Raw genomic sequence first — 18,673 nt, forward strand, 5'->3', positions numbered from 1 at the left:
CCCATCTTGTTTCATTTATTCTTCTCCTACACCCTTAACCCCCCATGTTGCATCTCCTCTCCCTCATATCAGGGAGATCATATGATAGTTGTCTTTCTCCGATTGACTTATTTCGCTAAGCATGATACCCTCTAGTTCCATCCACGTCGTCGCAAATGGCAAGATTTCATTTCTTTTGATGGCTGCATAGTATTCCATTGTGTATATATACCACATCTTCTTTATCCATTCGTCTGTTGATGGACATCTAGGTTCTTTCCATAGTTTGGCTATTGTAGACATTGCTGCTATAAACATTCGGGTGCACGTGCCCCTTCGGATCACTACGTTTGTATCTTTAGGGTAAATACCCAGCAGTGCAATTGCTGGGTCATAGGGTAGTTCTATTTTCAACATTTTGAGGAACCTCCATGCTGTTTTCCAGAGTGGTTGCACCAGCTTGCATTCCCACCAACAGTGTAGGAGGGTTCCCCTTTCTCCGCATCCTCGCCAGCATCTGTCATTTCCTGACTTGTTAATTTTAGCCATTCTGACTGGTGTGAGGTGGTATCTCATTGTGGTTTTGATTTGTATTTCCCTGATGCCGAGTGACGTGGAGCACTTTTTCATGTGTCTGTTGGCCATCTGGATGTCTTCTTTGCAGAAATGTCTGTTCATGTCCTCTGCCCATTTCTTGATTGGATTATTTGTTCTTTGGATGTTGAGTTTGCTAAGTTCTCTATAGATTTTGGACACTAGCCCTTTATCCGATATGTCATTTGCAAATATCTTCTCCCATTCTGTCAGTTGTCTTTTGGTTTTGTTAACTGTTTCCTTTGCTGTGCAAAAGCTTTTGATCTTGATGAAATCCCAATAGTTCATTTTTGCCCTTGCTTCCCTTGCCTTTGGCGATGTTACTAGGAAGATGTTGCTGCAGCTGAGGTCGAAGAGGTTGCTGCCTGTGTTCTCCTCAAGGATTTTGATGGATTCCTTTCTCACATTGAGATCCTTCATCCATTTTGAGTCTATTTTCGTGTGTGGTGTAAGGAAATGATCCAATTTCATTTTTCTGCATGTGGCTGTCCAATTTTCCCAACACCATTTGTTGAAGAGGCTGTCTTTTTTCCATTGGATATTCTTTCCTGCTTTGTCGAAGATTAGTTGCCCATAGAGTTGAGGGTCTATTTCTGGGCTCTCTATTCTGTTCCATTGATCTATGTGTCTGTTTTTGTACCAGTACCATGCTGTCTTGATGACGACAGCTTTGTAATAGAGCTTGAAGTCCGGAATTGTGATGCCACCAACTTTGGCTTTCTTCTTCAATATTGCTTTGGCTATTCGAGGTCTTTTCTGGTTCCATATAAATTTTAGGATTATTTGTTCCATTTCTTTGAAAAAAATGGATGGTACTTTGATAGGAATTGCATTAAATGTGTAGATTGCTTTAGGTAGCATAGACATTTTCACAATATTTATTCTTCCAATCCAGGAGCATGGAACATTTTTCCATTTCTTTGTGTCTTCCTCAATTTCTTTCATGAGTACTTTATAGTTTTCTGTGTATAGATTCTTAGTCTCTTTGGTTAGATTTATTCCTAGGTATCTTATAGTTTTGGGTGCAATTGTAAATGGGATTGACTCCTTAATTTCTCTTTCTTCTGTCTTGTTGTTGGTGTAGAGAAATGCAACTGATTTCTGGGCATTGATTTTATATCCTGACACTTTACTGAATTCCTGTACAAGTTCTAGCAGTTTTGGAGTGGAGTCTTTGGGGTTTTCCACATATAGTATCATATCATCTGCGAAGAGTGATGGTTTGACTTCTTCTTTGCCAATTTGGATGCCTTTAATTTCCTTTTGTTGTCTGATTGCTGAGGCTAGGACTTCTAGTACTATGTTGAATAGCAGTGGTGATAACGGACATCCCTGCCGTGTTCCTGACCTTAGCGGAAAAGCTTTCAGTTTTTCTCCATTGAGAATGATATTTGCGGTGGGTTTTTCATAGATGGCTTTGATAATATTGAGGTATGTGCCCTCTATCCCTACACTTTGAAGAGTTTTGATCAGGAAGGGATGCTGTACTTTGTCAAATGCTTTTTCAGCATCTATGGAGAGTATCATATGGTTCTTGTTCTTTCTTTTATTAATGTGTTGTATCACATTGATTGATTTGCGGATGTTGAACCAACCTTGCAGCCCTGGAATAAATCCCACTTGGTCGTGGTGAATAATCCTTTTAATGTACTGTTGAATCCTATTGGCTAGTATTTTGGCGAGAATTTTTGCATCTGTGTTCATCAAGGATATTGGTCTGTAGTTCTCTTTTTTGATGGGATCCTTGTCTGGTTTTGGGATCAAGGTGATGCTGGCCTCATAAAATGAGTTTGGAAGTTTTCCTTCCATTTCTATTTTTTGGAACAGTTTCAGGAGAATAGGAATTAGTTCTTCTTTAAATGTTTGGTAGAATTCCCCCGGGAAGCCGTCTGGCCCTGGGCTTTTGTTTGTTTGGAGATTTTTGATGACTGTTTCAATCTCCTTACTGGTTATGGGTCTGTTGAGGCTTTCTATTTCTTCCTGGTTCAGTTGTGGTAGTTTATATGTCTCTAGGAATGCATCCATTTCTTCCAGATTGTCAAATTTGTTGGCATAGAATTGCTCATAGTATGTTCTTATAATTGTCTGTATTTCTTTGGTGTTCGTTGTGATCTCTCCTCTTTCATTCATGATTTTATTTATTTGGGTCCTTTCTCTTTTCTTTTTGATAAGTCTGGCCAGGGGTTTATCGATCTTATTAATTCTTTCAAAGAACCAGCTCCTAGTTTCGTTGATTTGTTCTATTGTTTTTTTGGTTTCTATTTCATTGATTTCTGCTCTGATCTTTATGATTTCTCTTCTCCTGCTGGGTTTAGGGTTTCTTTCTTGTTCTTTCTCCAGCTCCTTTAGGTGTAGGGTTAGGTTGTGTACCTGAGACCTTTCTTGTTTCTTGAGAAAGGCTTGTACCGCTATATATTTTCCTCTCAGGACTGCCTTTGTTGTGTCCCACAGATTCTGAACCGTTGTGTTTTCATTATCATTTGTTTCCATGAATTTTTTCAACTCTTCTTTAATTTCCTGGTTGACCCATTCATTCTTTAGAAGGATGCTGTTTAGTCTCCATGTATTTGGGTTCTTTCCAAATTTCCTCTTGTGATTGAGTTCTAGCTTCAGAGCATTGTGGTCTGAAAATATGCAGGGGATGATTCCAATCTTTTGATAACGGTTGAGACCTGATTTAGGACCGAGAATATGATCTATTCTGGAGAATGTTCCATGTGCACTAGAGAAGAATGTGTATTCTGTTGCTTTGGGATGAAATGTTCTGAATATATCTGTGATGTCCATCTGGTCCAGTGTGTCATTTAAGGCCTTGATTTCCTTGTTGATCTTTTGCTTGGATGATCTGTCCATTTCAGTGAGGGGAGTGTTAAAGTCCCCTACGATTATTGTATTATTGTCGATGTGTTTCTTTGATTTTGTTATTAATTGGTTTATATAGTTGGCTGCTCCCACGTTAGGGGCATAGATATTTAAAATTGTTAGATCTTCTTGTTGGACAGTTCCTTTGAGTATGATATAGTGTCCTTCCTCATCTCTTATTATAGTCTTTGGCTTAAAATCTAATTGATCTGATATAAGGATTGCCACTCCTGCTTTTTTCTGATGTCCATTAGCATGGTAAATTCTTTTCCACCCCCTCACTTTAAATCTGGAGGTGTCTTCTGGTTTAAGATGAGTTTCTTGTAGGCAACATATAGATGGGTTTTGTTTTTTTATCCATTCTGATACCCTGTGTCTTTTTTTTTTTTTAAGATTTTATTTATTTATTTGACAGAGAGAGACCACAAGTAGACAGAGAGGCAGGCAGAGAGAGAGAGAGAGAGAGGGAAGCAGGCTCCCTGCTGAGCAGAGAGCCCGATGTGGGACTTGATCCCAGGATCCTGAGATCATGACCTGAGCCGAAGGCAGCGGCTTAACCCACTGAGCCACCCAGGCGCCCCCCTGTGTCTTTTGATTGGGGCATTTAGCCCATTAACATTCAGGGTAAGTATTGAGAGATATGAATTTAGTGCCATTGTATTGCCTGTAAGGTGACTCTTATTGTATATTGTCTCTGTTTCTTTCTGATCTACTACTCTTAGGGTCTCTCTTTGCTTAGAGGACCCCTTTCAATATTTCCTGTAGAGCTGGTTTGGTATTTGCAAATTCTTTCAGTTTTTGTTTGTCCTGGAAGCTTTTAATCTCTCCTTCTATTTTCAATGATAGCCTAGCTGGATATAGTATTCTTGGCTGCATGTTTTTCTCGTTTAGTACTCTGAATATATCATGCCAGCTCTTTCTGGCCTGCCAGTTCTCTGTGTGGGATAAGTCTGCTGCCAATCTAATATTTTTACCATTGTATGTTACAGACTTCTTTTCCCTGGCTGCTTTCAGGATCTTCTCTTTGTCACTAAGACTTGTAAATTTTACTATTAGGTGACGGGGTGTGGACCTATTCTTATTGATTTTGAGGGGGGTTCTCTGAACCTCCTGGATTTTGATGCTTGTTCCCTTTGCCATATTGGGGAAATTCTCTCCAATAATTCTCTCCAATATACCTTCTGCTCCCCTCTCTGTTTCCTCTTCTTCTGGAATCCCAATTATTCTAATGTTGTTTCGTCTTATGGTGTCACTTATCTCTCGAATTCTCCCCTCGTGGTCCAGTAGCTGTTTGTCCCTCTTTTGCTCAGCTTCTTTATTCTCTGTCATTTGGTCTTCTATATCGCTAATTCTTTCTTCTGCCTCATTTATCCTAGCAGTGAGAGCCTCCATTTTTGATTGCACCTCATTAATAGCTTTTTTTATTTCAACTTGGTTAGATTTTAGTTCTTTTATTTCTCCAGAAAGGGCTTTTATATCTCCCGAGAGGGTTTCTCTAATATCTTCCATGCCTTTTTCGAGCCTGGCTAGAACCTTGAGAATCGTCATTCTGAACTCTAGATCTGACATATTACCAATGTCTGTATTGATTAGGTCCCTAGCCTTTGGTACTGCCTCTTGTTCTTTTTTTTGTGGTGAATTTTTCCGCCTTGTCATTTTGTCCAGATAAGAGTATATGAAGGAGCAAGTAAAATACTAAAAGTGTGGCAACAACCCCAGGAAAATATGCTTTAGCCAAATCAGGAGACATCCCAAATCGTGAGGGGGGAGAAAGGGGATAAAAAGAGGTTCAGAAAGAAAAAAAAAAAAAAAAAGAAACAATTAAAAAAAGAAATACAATAAAGAAAAAATATAAAAAGGAAAAAAATATATATATTAGCTAAACTAGTTAAAAAAAGTTAAAAAAAGAAAAGGGTAAAAGTTAAAAAAATTTAGCAGAAGAAGAAAAAAAATTGAAAAAAAAGTTAAATTAACTGCAAGTCTAAAGAATCATGGGGAGAAAGCCATGAGTTCCGTGCTTTGCTTTCTCCTCCTCTGGAATTCCGCTGCTCTCCTTGGTATTGAAACTACACTCCTTGGTAGGTGAACTTGGTCCTGGCTGGGTTTCTTGTTGATCTTCTGGGGGAGGGGCCTGTTGTAGTGATTCTCAAGTGTCTTTGCCCCAGGCGGAGTTGCACCGCTCTTACTAGGGGCCGGTCTGAGTAATCCGCTCGGGTTTGCTTTCGGGAGCTTTTGTTCCCTGAGCGCTTTCCGTAGAGTTCCGGAGGGCGGGAAGGAAGTTGGCGGCCTCCTGGTTTCCGGCCCGGAGGAGCCAAGAGCCCGGGGCCCACTCCTCAGTGCGCCCTCAGAGAACAGCGCCCAATTACTCCCGTTTCCCTGGCCTCCGGCCGCGCTCCGAGCTGACCGAGCCTGCGACCGGTTCAAGGTAACCCCGAGCTTAGAGCTTACTCCTCGGCTCTCTGTAGTTGGCTTCCCCGTTCTAATACCTGTAAGCTCTGCGACACTCAGACACCCCCGATCCTTCTGTGACCCTGCGGGACCTCAAGCCACGCTGACCATGTGTGGGTTTCACCTCGGTTAAGCCTCTGGAGCAATGTCCCTCAGCGGAACAGACTTTTAAAAGTCCTGATTTTGTGCTCCGTTGCTCCGCTGCTTGCCGGGAGCCGGCCCCTCCCCCGCGGTCTATCTTCCTGTCGCTTTGGATTCACTTCTCCGCCTGTCCTACCTTTCAGAAAGTGGTTGATTTTCTGTTTCTAGAGTTGCTGTTCTTCTTCTCTTCCATCTCCCGTTGGATTTGTAGGTGTTTGCAATCTTTAGATAAGCTATCTAGCTGATCTCCCGCTACCTGAAGTAGTCTCAGCCTGCTACTTCTCCGCCATCTTGACTCCTCCCCCTAGCTATGGGTTTTTCATATATGACCTTTATTCAACCTACTTCATTGAGGGTTTTTTTAAATCATGAATGGATGTTGTACTTTGTCAAATACTTTTTCCACATCTATCAAAATTATCACATGCTTATCCTTTTTCTTACTGATGTCATGTATCACATTGAGTGATTTGTGGATATTGAACCACCCTTGCATTCCACGAATAAATCCCACTTGGTCATGGTGAATTATTTTTTTCATGTATTGTATTCAGTTTGCTAATATTTTATTAAAGATTTTTGTATCTATGTTCACTAGAGATATTGGCTTGTACTTCTCTTTTTTTGAGATGTCTTTATGGTTTTGGTATCAGGGTAATGCTGGCCTCAGAATGAATTTGGAAGTTTTCCTTCCTCTATTTTTTTGAAATAGTTTGTGAAGGATGGCTATCAACTCTTTAAATGTTTGGTGGAATTCACCTGTGAAGTCGTCTGTCCTGGAGTGTTGTTTGTTGAGAGTTTTTTTTTATTATGGATTCAATTTCATTACTGGTAATGGGTCTGTTCAAATTTTCTATTTCTCCCTGCTTCAGTTTTGGCAGGTTATATGTTCCTAGGAATTTACCCATTTCTTCTAGGCTGTCCAAGTTGTTGGCATATAGTTTTTCCTAATACTCTTCTATAGTCCTTGGTATTTCTGTGGTGTCAGTTGTTATTTCTCCTTTCTCATTTCTGATTTTGTTTATTTGAGTCTTCTGTTTTGATGAATCTGGCTTATCAGTTTTTTTTTGTCTTTTCAAAGAACCAGTTCTTGGTGTTATTGATCTGTTCTGTTGTGTTTTTTAGTTTCTATTTCATCTATTTCTGCTCTAATCTTTATTTCCTTCCCACACTGTTTTTTTTTTTTCATTCTCCCTTTTCTAGCTCTTTTCAGTGTAATGTTAGGTTATTTGAAAATTTTCTTGCTTCTTGAGGTAGGCCTGCATTGCTATAAACTTCCTTCTTAGAACTGCCTTTGCTGCATCCCAAAGATTTGGATTATGTGTTTTCATTTTCATTTTTCTCCATGTATTTTTCCATTTCCTCTTTGATTTCTTGGTTGACCCATTCGTTGTTTAGTAGTTTGTTGTTTAACCTCTATATAGTTGTGCTCTTTCTAGATTTTTTTTTCTTGTGATTGATTTCTAGTGTCATAGCATTGTGATCAGAAAAAAATGCATTGTTTGCCTTTGATCCTTTTTAATTTCTTGAGACTTGTTTTGTGGCCTAATATGTTATCTGTTCTGAATCTGTTCAGAAAAGTCTGTATTCTGTTATTTTAGGATGGAATGTTCTTTATATATCTGTTAAATCCATCTAGTCCAATGTGTCATTCAAAGCCACCATTTCCTTGTTGATTTTTCTGTTTGGATGATCTGTTCATTGATGTAATGGGGTGTTAAAGTCTCTTACTATTATTGCATTATTATTGATTACTTCCTTTGTGTTTGTTATTAACTGCTTTTAGTATTTAGGTGCTCCCATGTTGGATGCATAAGTATTTATAATTGTCATATCTGCTTGTTGGGTTGTCTTATGATTATATAAAGTCCTTTGCCTTTTGTTACCATTTTTGTTTTAAAGTCTATTTTGTCTTATACAAGTATTATTACCTCAGCTTTCTTTTCACATCTATTTGCATGATAAACATTTCTTCATCCTTTCACTTTTAAACTGCAGGGGGCCTTTCGAGGCCTTTTACACCACCATAATTTTCAATGAAGGTGTCAAATAAGCACAACAGAATTGAAATGGAGTATTAATCTATAAAGTATGGAAAACAGTGCCTGCTTCTTGGAGCTATTGTGTAGGTGAAATGATAGGACACCATGCCTCAGTGCCTAGCACATAGTAAATATTCAAGAATGATAGCTTTTGCTCTAATTGCTATTGTTATTGTTTATCTGCTTGATGATGAACTAAAATCTATTTAACAAAATTGATATCTAGGTTGTAAAGGAGCTGACGCTGCTATTAGTGTCATTGAACATGCGAATGGACAGGCTGATAGACCAGGCTCAGAAAGGAAAATGCACATCAGTTAGAAAAGGCTGGGCCATGCCATGCAAGTGAAGCTGCTGTAAAGCACAGCAGCTCAGAAACTCAGTGAGTAGATATGGTTACATACAGACTCATAATTCCTTCTGTTTATTGAGAGCCCCATCATCGCTTGGCTTTATTTATTCACAAAACAAGAGACAACATCCTAATGCAAATAGTACTTGTAATATATATTTAAATAAACACTATTTCACCACCCACTCAAAGGTGTGTGCATAGCCTATAACTTGAGAAAACATACTTTGTTGGATTGTTTTAAAATCTTTTGATTGTTAACAGTCTCACTCAGAGTTCCTAGCCAAATCAGCTGGAGGCTCTTTGCTCCTTTCTTGAAGGACTTTATCTCAAAAGATCACCACTGAAGATTCAAATTCTTGACAATGACCCTCCAAAATCTGAGCAGCATTGGCTCCAAACACATCTTGAGTAGAATTAGAGGTGCAGACAGAAGTCAGAATTGGTGCTAAGTTCATCTGGTTCATCCAGCAAATGCTTAGTGAGCACCTCATGTATACTGGGTGCTATCCTAGGCTGTGGAGACACAGAAGTGGAAAACCAAAAACCCACACTCATGGAGTTGCCATTAGAGGATGGAACTAAGCAGGGTTATCTAAAAAGTTTCAAAATAGAGGCACGTTATACAAGTTGGTAAGAACCCACTACTGATACCTGGCATTACAGAAGGGAAATTATGTTACTACTTCTCCTTTGCCCTCTTTTTCTTTCTTCTATCCATTCTGTTCAGTTGTGCTTCCCTATACTTGAACTGTTGTTTATTATTTCAAGAACAGAACTCAAAAATTTAGTGACAATGAATTTTTATTTGGGGGCCATATTTTAAAGCCCTAACTTGTTTCATAATTATCATGACTTTTCTAAATCTTGATTCGTCTGAGAGTTGAGCAGTCCAGTGTAAAAATTGGGCCCATGCAGGCGCATGCTACAGGACTCAGAAGCAGATGTTCTGACAACAGGCCATGATTTCCCTTAACACATGGACTGTGACCCTCTCACCCCTTTTAGAAGTTTCTCATGATGGTATCAAGCTGAGTGATGAGCTATTCATCCCTTCTGAAACAGAAGGCCATTTTTGACTGGAAAAACCCCAGTCTCGGCTTTGTTTTGCCACCAGCTTTTCCCCTCTAAGTGTGTTTGGCAACGACCTCTTACCTCTGGTGAAATTTTACTTGCCACCCATAAAGAATTCTAACCTAGAGTGGGTCTCCCTTTCTAATAGACTTATAAAAGAGATTTTTTTTTTAGCTAGGCTTTTTTTTTCTTTTACTCTGCTTTTTAGCATCACAGATAAGAGAAACATTAAGTATAATATTGACATTACAGTTTATTCTTGTGATTGGAGATAGAACTGAAATGGGTGGGGTAGGGGGTTTAATGGGAAACTGTGGCACTTTGACCACCCAACCTTTTTATTTTTAAAAAGAATTCCTTAATGAATATGAACTTAATGATAATCAATTTCCTTAATGCATATGAACCATCAAAGAAAGATGGTTACACATAGTATTAATTGTATCATTTCTTGAACACACAAATTTATAAAGCCCCATGATGTTTAGAAATGAGGGAACAGGGTGTCTTCCCAAACCATTTGCTAAAGGCCTCCTCTAGCCCATTTGTGCACTTAATATCAATAAAAAGTGAGAGCTAAGAAAAGTGAACCATAGAACCCTTTTATTTTAAATCCCCGATCCTCGTTTAGCTTAAGGAATTTTCTGTAACATGCTAACTATAATTGCTCTAGTGATGTGTGGTGGTGATTACTAAAACCACATCTGCCAAACTTCATTGACTAGGAGATTACTTTGGTGGGAAGAGGGGGTGGGAGGACAGGGAGAGCACAGACCCCCTGTGAACTCTCCTAGTAAAGCAATACACTAAATTCCATAAGAGAAGGATGATGTTTTCAGTTGACACCAACATGTTGATACACGATTAAATGCGAAGCCTACGTTATCAACCAGCTCCACTGCCAGAAATGTGGAAGTTGTCACAACACAGACATGCAGAACACAAACTAGTTAACAAATGGCAGCAATCCCTGGATGACATCTTCAGAACACTGCTCTAAACTACGTTAGGACTCCCTGACACAGAACTGTGATCATAAAAGCAGCTAATGCAGTAGATGGGAAGTAGGTCTTATTTGGAGAAAGCAAAATTTAAACTGGAGCCTCCCATATTCCACCCCCTCGGGGCTCACTTTCCTTATCTGTAAATGCTAGGCTTGGACTACATAGTTGCTGAGATTTCTCCTAGCTTAAACATTTTGTGATTTTTTTCCCCCCTTGGATCCTGATAGTTGGCAATAAGAAAGCACTGTGCTCTTACCAGATGGTCTGATCCGTGCTCTCTGGATTTGGTTTCCTGGTCACTCATCACAATCCAGATGAAGTGAAGGCATGGTTCACTGGAAACATTGCTCAGATACCTATTAAAAGCCATTAACAATACAGACTAATGGTGCTGTTGTATTATTCAAGAGTCAAGACTGTTTTTTACACGTTGCCAAGACCAATTTAAGCTACCTTAAGTACACACATGCACATACCCCTGGTAAATTTATTATAAAGATGCAACTATAACCCAGGTGTCCTCTGCTTTGAGTCTAGGTAAGCAGTTTCTGTTTTCACTCTGTGCTTACCTGGACACACGATTCAGCCTTTGTTCCAGGAATCCATGTGCACAAAGAATCAATGGGCAGTACAGATTTCACTGAAGTAGTGAGTCAAAAGAAGGGGCACCATAATGCAGGGTGCTGTATTCCTCTACAGAATGTCCCCATTTGTCTCCACCACCCCTGTCCCAGCTCCACTGCCCTGTCACAGCATCTTTTTTGTCCTCTTCGACCATACCACAACAATGCTCACCTTCCCGCGTTCCGGTTTATTTCTTTTCAGCCTTTCCCAGGCACTAACCATTCTTTTTTCTATATATTTTGCCTAGAAATCATGCCAAACGCTTCAGTTACCACATGTTTCCTCCGAGTCTCCCCTTCTAACCCATCCAGCTCATGAAGGCAAACACAGTGGTCTTCTAGGGAGGAATTCCAGTGAGCACAGATTTCTCCATCTCTTCTACACAGAAGAAAAGATGGGATGAAACAAAGATAAGCCTTAGCGAAAGCCCTCACCACCTTCCTTCCTTCCCATTTCCCTCATTTCCTTCCCATTGCTCCTCAATTAGAGCATGGCCAGCCTACAGCTCTATTAGTGCTTACCCCTAATAGAGAGGGACTCACTGCCCTCAGGACCCCAATTCCAAATTCCTGAGAGAATTATTCCAATTGGCTTAGATGTCCATCCCTGGCACAATCTGCTCTGCAGAGAGATGGCATCCCCCCCCCAACACACACACACACTTATACATGGCTCCCCAAGTCCTACTTTTATGGATAAAGTGTTCAAAGGACATTTTCCGGAGAAAGAGTAGGGAAATGTTGTCTGTCCCATCTCTTAGGCATTAGATAAGACCATACCTATAATTTTCCCTCAGTTATCAATGGATCTGTGAATCTGTTAACTGACAAGCTAATTATTCTTCATTATTTGAAGGCTATTTTATCTCTGCTGTCCAGCCTCAAACTCCCCAGAGAGGTTACTAACAATGGGACTGAATTGGAAGGGGTTGGGAATTGTTCAGAGGAGAGCCCCTGGATGTGGATCTGGGTCTGCAAAACCAGCTTCCATACCTGGCTCATAATGGGAACTCAGAGACAGTTGGAAAGTACATTCTGTGGGGGTGCCTGGGTGGCTCAGTGGGTTAAAGCCTCTGCCTTCAGCTCGGGTCATGATCCCAGGACCTTGGGATCGCGCCCCGCATTGGGCTCTCTGCTCAGCAGGGAGCCTGCTTCCCCCTCTCTCTCTCTGCCTGCCTCTCTGCCTACTTGTGATCTCTCTCTGTCAAATAAATAAATAAATAAAATAAAGTACATTCTGTGATTTCACTTGGTTCTCTGGGACTTGGCGCGTGTGTGTAGGGGGGTGGGGGGGTTGTCCTCTGACCCTCTTCCTTAAACGATGTCCATGTGCATTGTCTTTTGATCGGTCCTCTCACCTTCCTTTGAGCCGCAGCTTCCTCATCTGTAAAATAGGCATGATGCACATAAGAACAAACTCACTGGGTTGTTGAGATAATGAATAGGAAAGTGCTTTGTGGTCTCTACTGACCCACACAGCACCCACCCTGTACAACTAAATGCATTTCAGTTATGCACCCATTTAATGCCCAGTGTATCCCTGTTAGGTAGTAGTGTGATTATTTTGTAGATGAGGAGACAGAGACAAAAGAACCTGACCTATAGCTAAAGGCAACACCAAGGCTTAAACCCAACCAGGGCTCCTAGCCACCCTAACACGCACTAGGCTTCCCTATGACCTTCAGAAGGAGCAGTGTTGCATTCAAAAGATCTCAGTGCTGTGAACAATCCTGGGGGACTCCTGCAGCTCCACCCACTAAGCTGCTCTTTTTCTTGCTTCTGCTTCTTGCAGATTGATGACACTGGCACATTCCAAGTCATAATGGTTCCATCTGGGACTGACTACGCACCAGCATTAGAGAGACTCCAGCGGTGCACTTTCTGCTATGGTAAGACCCACGAGAGAATATAATTTGATCAGGGCTGTTAAGCACACTGAGTCACTGTTGGCACGAATAACTGGACCTTGGAAGCAGGGGTACAAGAGGCCTTGGGAAGATTTCCATGGGGCATTGGGCTCACTTCCTCATACTGCATGGTCCGCACATGGAGCCCCAGCCAGCAGGGCTCCTAGCAGGAGGACTGCATTACGGCCCTCCACACTTCTGCAGCTTCCAGGAAACGGTAACCATTATTAGGAAAACTCAGCCTATCTCATTGCCAAGGTTTTCATGCTGTAAAGTTTATTTATGTGTCTTCTAAATCTCAGATGTTCACAACCCCTCAAGAAATGCTTTATAGTACAAGTGGAAATTAGTAGAAATCCATACATTTTTCATTGCAAAGAAGAATCAGAAAGATTTTCCATGCTGGTTTGTCTGTGGCTGTTATTTTATGCACAATCTATAGGCCTAGCTAGAGAGGCAGCTGTGGGTGAGTATATGCTGGTAAGTTGAGTGATCCAATAATTATGAAGACGGTGGAAGCCACTGCAGTCATCAGTGTGTGTGATTTCTAGCAGTTGCCAGATGTTTCTTAGGAGCCATGCCCTGTTCTAATGGCTTTCTAAAACATTGGTGGTGGTGCTGGTGATAGTTAATGTTGAAACAGTTGAGCTTATTCTGTTCCAAGCACTCTTCTCGTTGTTGTATCCCATCCTTACAATCACCCTGAGACATCTGAACTATTACTAGCTCCACTCGACAGATGACAAAAATGGGGCTTGGAGAGGTGAGATAATTTGCCTACGGCACAGCCAGAGGAGACCCAGAAAGGCTAGCCTCACAACACTGCCATTTATGAGTAACAAGACCTGTTATTCTCCCTGGCACTTGGTATTTGGTCTTGAAGAAAATGGTTGATTCCTCTCCTTCTCCATGTGTGTCAATGAGATGCTAGTGCTTCCCATGTAAGTGACCTCACAGGGAGGCAGTAACTCTTAGAAGTGGAATTGCTTCAGACACCCCTCTATTCTGTCTCTTCCACTGTGGCCCAGTACTCACTAGTCTCTCTCCTCCCTTCCCCTTCCCCTCCCCCTTCTCCCTTCTCCCTTCTCCCTCCCACCTTCCTCTCTCCCTCCCTCTGTCCCTGTCTATGGCACAGGGCTGGGTAGGCATTGGTCCTCTTACTCAACGCAGTGGCTGGCTGTGCTGTGAGGGAGGCTTCCCACCCCAGCTTCAGCACAGCTTTCAGACACATCAGTTACACTTCTGTGCTGGTATGTTACAGTCAGAAGTTGTACATGTGTGACTGGGGATAGATTTTGGCCCCATTTCTTGGCTTAAATCCTTGTTTTGTCTCTGAGGCATATAAGGGAAGATATTTTGGCTATCGTTTCTTGCAATTAAAAAATCCCACAAAATTGAGCAAATGGGAAGCCTGCTGTCTCTGATTTTAGAAACTGCCTAGCACACAGGTGACTGTTCTGTCATTTGACCATTAAACATGGTCGTAAAATTGTACCAAATTTCAGTAAGGGAAACATAACTTGTGCAAAGCCACATCTTTATGGAGACCATGAGCAAGACTGAAGTTAGAAAGTTTGCTACATCCCCAGGGATCTGCATTCTGGGTTTTTTTTTTTTTAAGATTTTATTTATTTATTTGACAGACAGAGATCACAAGTAGGCAGAGAGGCAGGCAGAGAGAGAGAGAAGGGGAAGCAGGCTCCCCGCTGCCCAGAGAGCCCGATGCGGGGCTCGATCCCAGGACCCTGGGATCATGACCTGAGCCCAAGGCAGAGGCTTTAACCCACTGAGCCACCCAGGCGCCCCTGCATTCTGGTTTTTAACCTTTCATCTGACTGCTTTTATTCCTGCCCCAGGCACACATCTAAGTGCCAGCTGTCCACACGCTTGTCATTCCATTTCACTTTTCTTTAGTCCTTAAAAAGGCATTCTCAGCCTTAACCATTAACTATTACTACAAACCTCAAGATTGCAGAGGTTGGCCTTGGAAGGGTTCTCTGGGTGAATCTGACCCCCCTACCTAACTCTGCAGAATTAAGGCCTAGTGGTGACTTGGCTAAGACCAGAGCCCAGGTATCCTGGCTTTTAGGCCAAGGGGCCTCCCACTGCCATACCACCACATAGCCCTGTCTCTCACAATAAACCCTGACCTCACACCATATAGAAACTTCTAGAAACACTTGCATATTGTTTGACAGAATGATTTTACCTCTTACCATTAGTCTCTTCTGTAAAATTAGATTAGGTGATCTCTAAGATCCTTCCATTTCCAAATTTTTTTATTCCTCTGAATATTTATTGTGGTCAGATTCAGTGGAATTCACTTTTTGTTTTATTACGACACATTCTTTTGCTAAATGAGACATGCATATTTATTTAAATGACCCTATTTTAATGAAAGGATATTAATATGCAATATTTATATTCATGTATTTAACAAACACGTATTAAGCTTTCAACTAATAAACACACTGGAGATACAAACATGAGCTATAGCTTTGTCCTTAGTGTCCACACCCAGGTGGACATTGAGTTACAAACCTTTATTTAAATGGAAGTATAAGAATTCATTGCTTTTTCCCCAATTTTTAAAAGCATACTACATTTCATAGTAGAAGATTCTGAGCATAATGATAAGGACCGTTGCTTTACCTGTCTTGTCTATCTAGAAAGATCATCAGCTTTTACGTCATGAAAAGGTATACTCTTAAATGAGATAAACTGTCCACTTCAATCTTTATAAACTTAAAATACAGCCAAGATTAAACATCTGTGGAAAGCAGCCTAATTTTTAAAAGTCAGATAGATGCCTTAGTGAATGGAATTCAAGATGCCAGCTGGGTGTAAAATCTGTACATTTTAAATACAGATGCAAATTATGAATCTTTCATTGTTAATATCAAAGTCATTTAATAATTCTTTTAATATCAAAAACTATGCAGTTTCCAAATGTTAAAATATTTGAGATGCTATCTTTTCTCCAGTCTGTTTTACTAATAACCCTATGCGACTTTTGGTCTGCAGATGTATGCAAGCCGGACCCTTTTTGCGATCAAGCCAAACCACCCCCTGCAGAGTCTTACATGGATGCTGCTTTTCTTCTGGACAGCTCCCGGCATGTGGGAAGTGCTGAATTTGAAGACATAAGACACTTTTTGGGAGCACTCTTAGATCACTTTGAGATCACCCCAGAGCCTGAGACCTCTGTCACTGGAGACCGGGTAGCCCTCTTAAGCCATGCTCCCCCCAACTTCCTACCCAACACTCAGAAGAGTCCTGTTAGAACTGAGTTCAACCTTACCACCTACAATAGCAAACGCCTCATGAAGAGACACCTGGAAGAATCAGTTCAACAACTAAATGGAGATGCTTTCATCGGTCATGCCTTACAGTGGACCCTGGACAATATTTTTTTAAATACACCCAATATGAGAAGAAACAAAGTCATATTTGTGATATCTGCAGGGGAAACCAGTCACTTGGACAGGGAAACCTTAAAGAAAGAATCCTTGAGAGCCAAATGTCAAGGTTATGCCCTATTTGTGTTTTCCCTTGGCCTGGCTTGGAATGACAAGGAACTGGAAGATCTAGCCAGCTACCCTTTGGATCACCACTTGGTCCAGCTTGGCCGAATTCATAAACCTGACCACAGATACAGTGTGAAGTTTGTGAAATCTTTTGTAAACTCAATCAGGCGTAAGTCATAAAATCTGTTCTTTCTTACACATTAGGAGTATATTTGGTATTCCCAAGAGAAGGGTTGATGAACTGACAATGGATTCTTGGAAATCTCTGTCTTCAAGGGCACTGCAGGGTCATAAAGGAAAATGTGTAATGATGGATGGTGGAGGGAGGAAACCTCTAGTTTCTAGCATTTAATTTTCTGGCTCATCTTTTTTATGCCTCTGGTTCCTATGGAGAAGCAATCATAACAAGCAGCTGCTCACACATCTGTCTGCATAGAGCAATATAGGCGGGGGTGGGGGGAGTCACAGCCTGGACCTTAGCTATAAAGTAGAAATCCTTGCCATGTAACATTAACACACTACCCTTTGAAGGTAAGCTTCATCAGTTAACACACCAAAAGAGAAAGCTAAAGAAAAATTCAACAGTTCTCGCTTTGGTTTTTTACAAGTTCCAAAGGCAGAGTTTCAGGTATAAGAGATACAATTTTACCTGTCAGAATGAAAGATACAACCCTGCAAAACTTTCTCAGCCTTGTTAATGACTTTTTATGATACCAGCAATTAGTGTAACGTGCTCATAAAAAAGAAACATGGGCTGTATTTCTTGAAATAATTTTGCCTTGAAAGTATGCAATTCACTTTGTATGCAGTGGAATGGGTAAAAAAAAAAAAATGTCCTACTATGACTCTGGAGGTTCTAAAGTTGTCAGATTTCTAAACATTTTCATGGTCAATGAGCCCTTAGAGTCCAGATAAAAGTGAATACACAGGCTAAAGAATACCCCATGTACCTTGCAGGAGATTCTGATCATGTCTCAAACTGGTCACTGACATTACAAAGTGAGACCAGCTAAGTTTGCAAAGACGGACGAGTCACTATAGGTGAGGTGGGAAATTGCTGATGGTACTAATGTCATGTCCCCTAGTCCTGTGCTTCTCCAAATGTGAGTCTAGGACCTACATCATCAGCATTATCTGGGAGCTCGTGGAAAATGCAGAATTTCAGGCCCTACTCCAGACATTCTGAATTAGAATCTGCTTTTTATCAAATTGCCAGGTGACTCATATGCACATTATAGTTTGAGAAACACTGGAGCCACAAGCTCCTAGAATGAAATTTATGTGGACGTGTTTTTGAATAGATATCAGAAAGAGGAGTTAGAAAAAAGGAAAAAATGGGGGGGGCCAGGAATCATTCTGAAAAAAGTAATTACAAGGCATTTGTAAGGGTAAAACAAAAGAACACACTGAAAGACTGAGAAACTTGTAAAGAAACACTCTTTATGAGGCTAAAAAAAATAAAAAAAAACATTTAAGATGGAATTTCTTTCCTCAGTCCCCGGAAATTCTTCATGGTGTTTCATGGTAATTAGTCAAACTGTATGGTTAGATAAAAATGACACTCCACTACTACCCAGGGAAGGGAAGAGATGCCTTAAGAATTACTTGGGCTAGGTGAGAGATATATACAGTGCTTTCAGAAAACCGTAACTGTGACACAATTATACACTACTTTTCTAGAACTTAAGTATCTAGAAATCTCCCGTCTTTGAAATATAGCTGTAAAAGTAGAAGTTGAAAAGGCTTTAACATAATCATATAGCAAACCCACAGTCTCATGCTCATTCAACAGCTACACATATGTATCAGGTACCTACACCGACCACTCACAGTTTGGGTGTGGAGCTATCTTTAAAATATATATATATATATTCATTTTAGAGAACATGAGCTGTGGGGGAGGAGCAAAGGGGGGAGAAAGGAGGGGAAAGAATCTCAAGCAAATCTGTGCTGAGCACAGGGTCCAACACAGGGCACATTCTCAGGACCCTGAGATCACGACCTGAGCCAAATTAAGTCAGATGCTTAACCAACGGAGCTACCCAGGTGCCCCAAGGTGTGGCAGTATCAAGGAGTGACCAAACAGACACCGTCACTGCCCTCTTGGGGATTCTAGTGCA

General features: G+C 40.9%; 1 protein-coding gene across 1 annotated transcript in view; it reads left to right on the top strand.

Moving 5' to 3' along the window:
• LOC111155151 (collagen type VI alpha 6 chain) overlaps positions 1–18,673 on the top strand; it is a 115,068-nt gene that overhangs the window by 86,077 nt on the left and 10,318 nt on the right. The window contains exons 33-34 of the mRNA XM_022515229.1: positions 12,912–13,008; positions 16,051–16,722. Of these exons, the coding sequence (XP_022370937.1) occupies positions 12,912–13,008; positions 16,051–16,722 (769 nt within the window). The remainder of the gene's footprint in view (positions 1–12,911; positions 13,009–16,050; positions 16,723–18,673) is intronic.

Source organism: Enhydra lutris, unplaced genomic scaffold (assembly GCF_002288905.1).
Source record: "Enhydra lutris kenyoni isolate GAN:26980312 unplaced genomic scaffold, ASM228890v2 scaffoldscaffold39, whole genome shotgun sequence".
Lineage (NCBI taxonomy): Eukaryota > Metazoa > Chordata > Mammalia > Carnivora > Mustelidae > Enhydra > Enhydra lutris.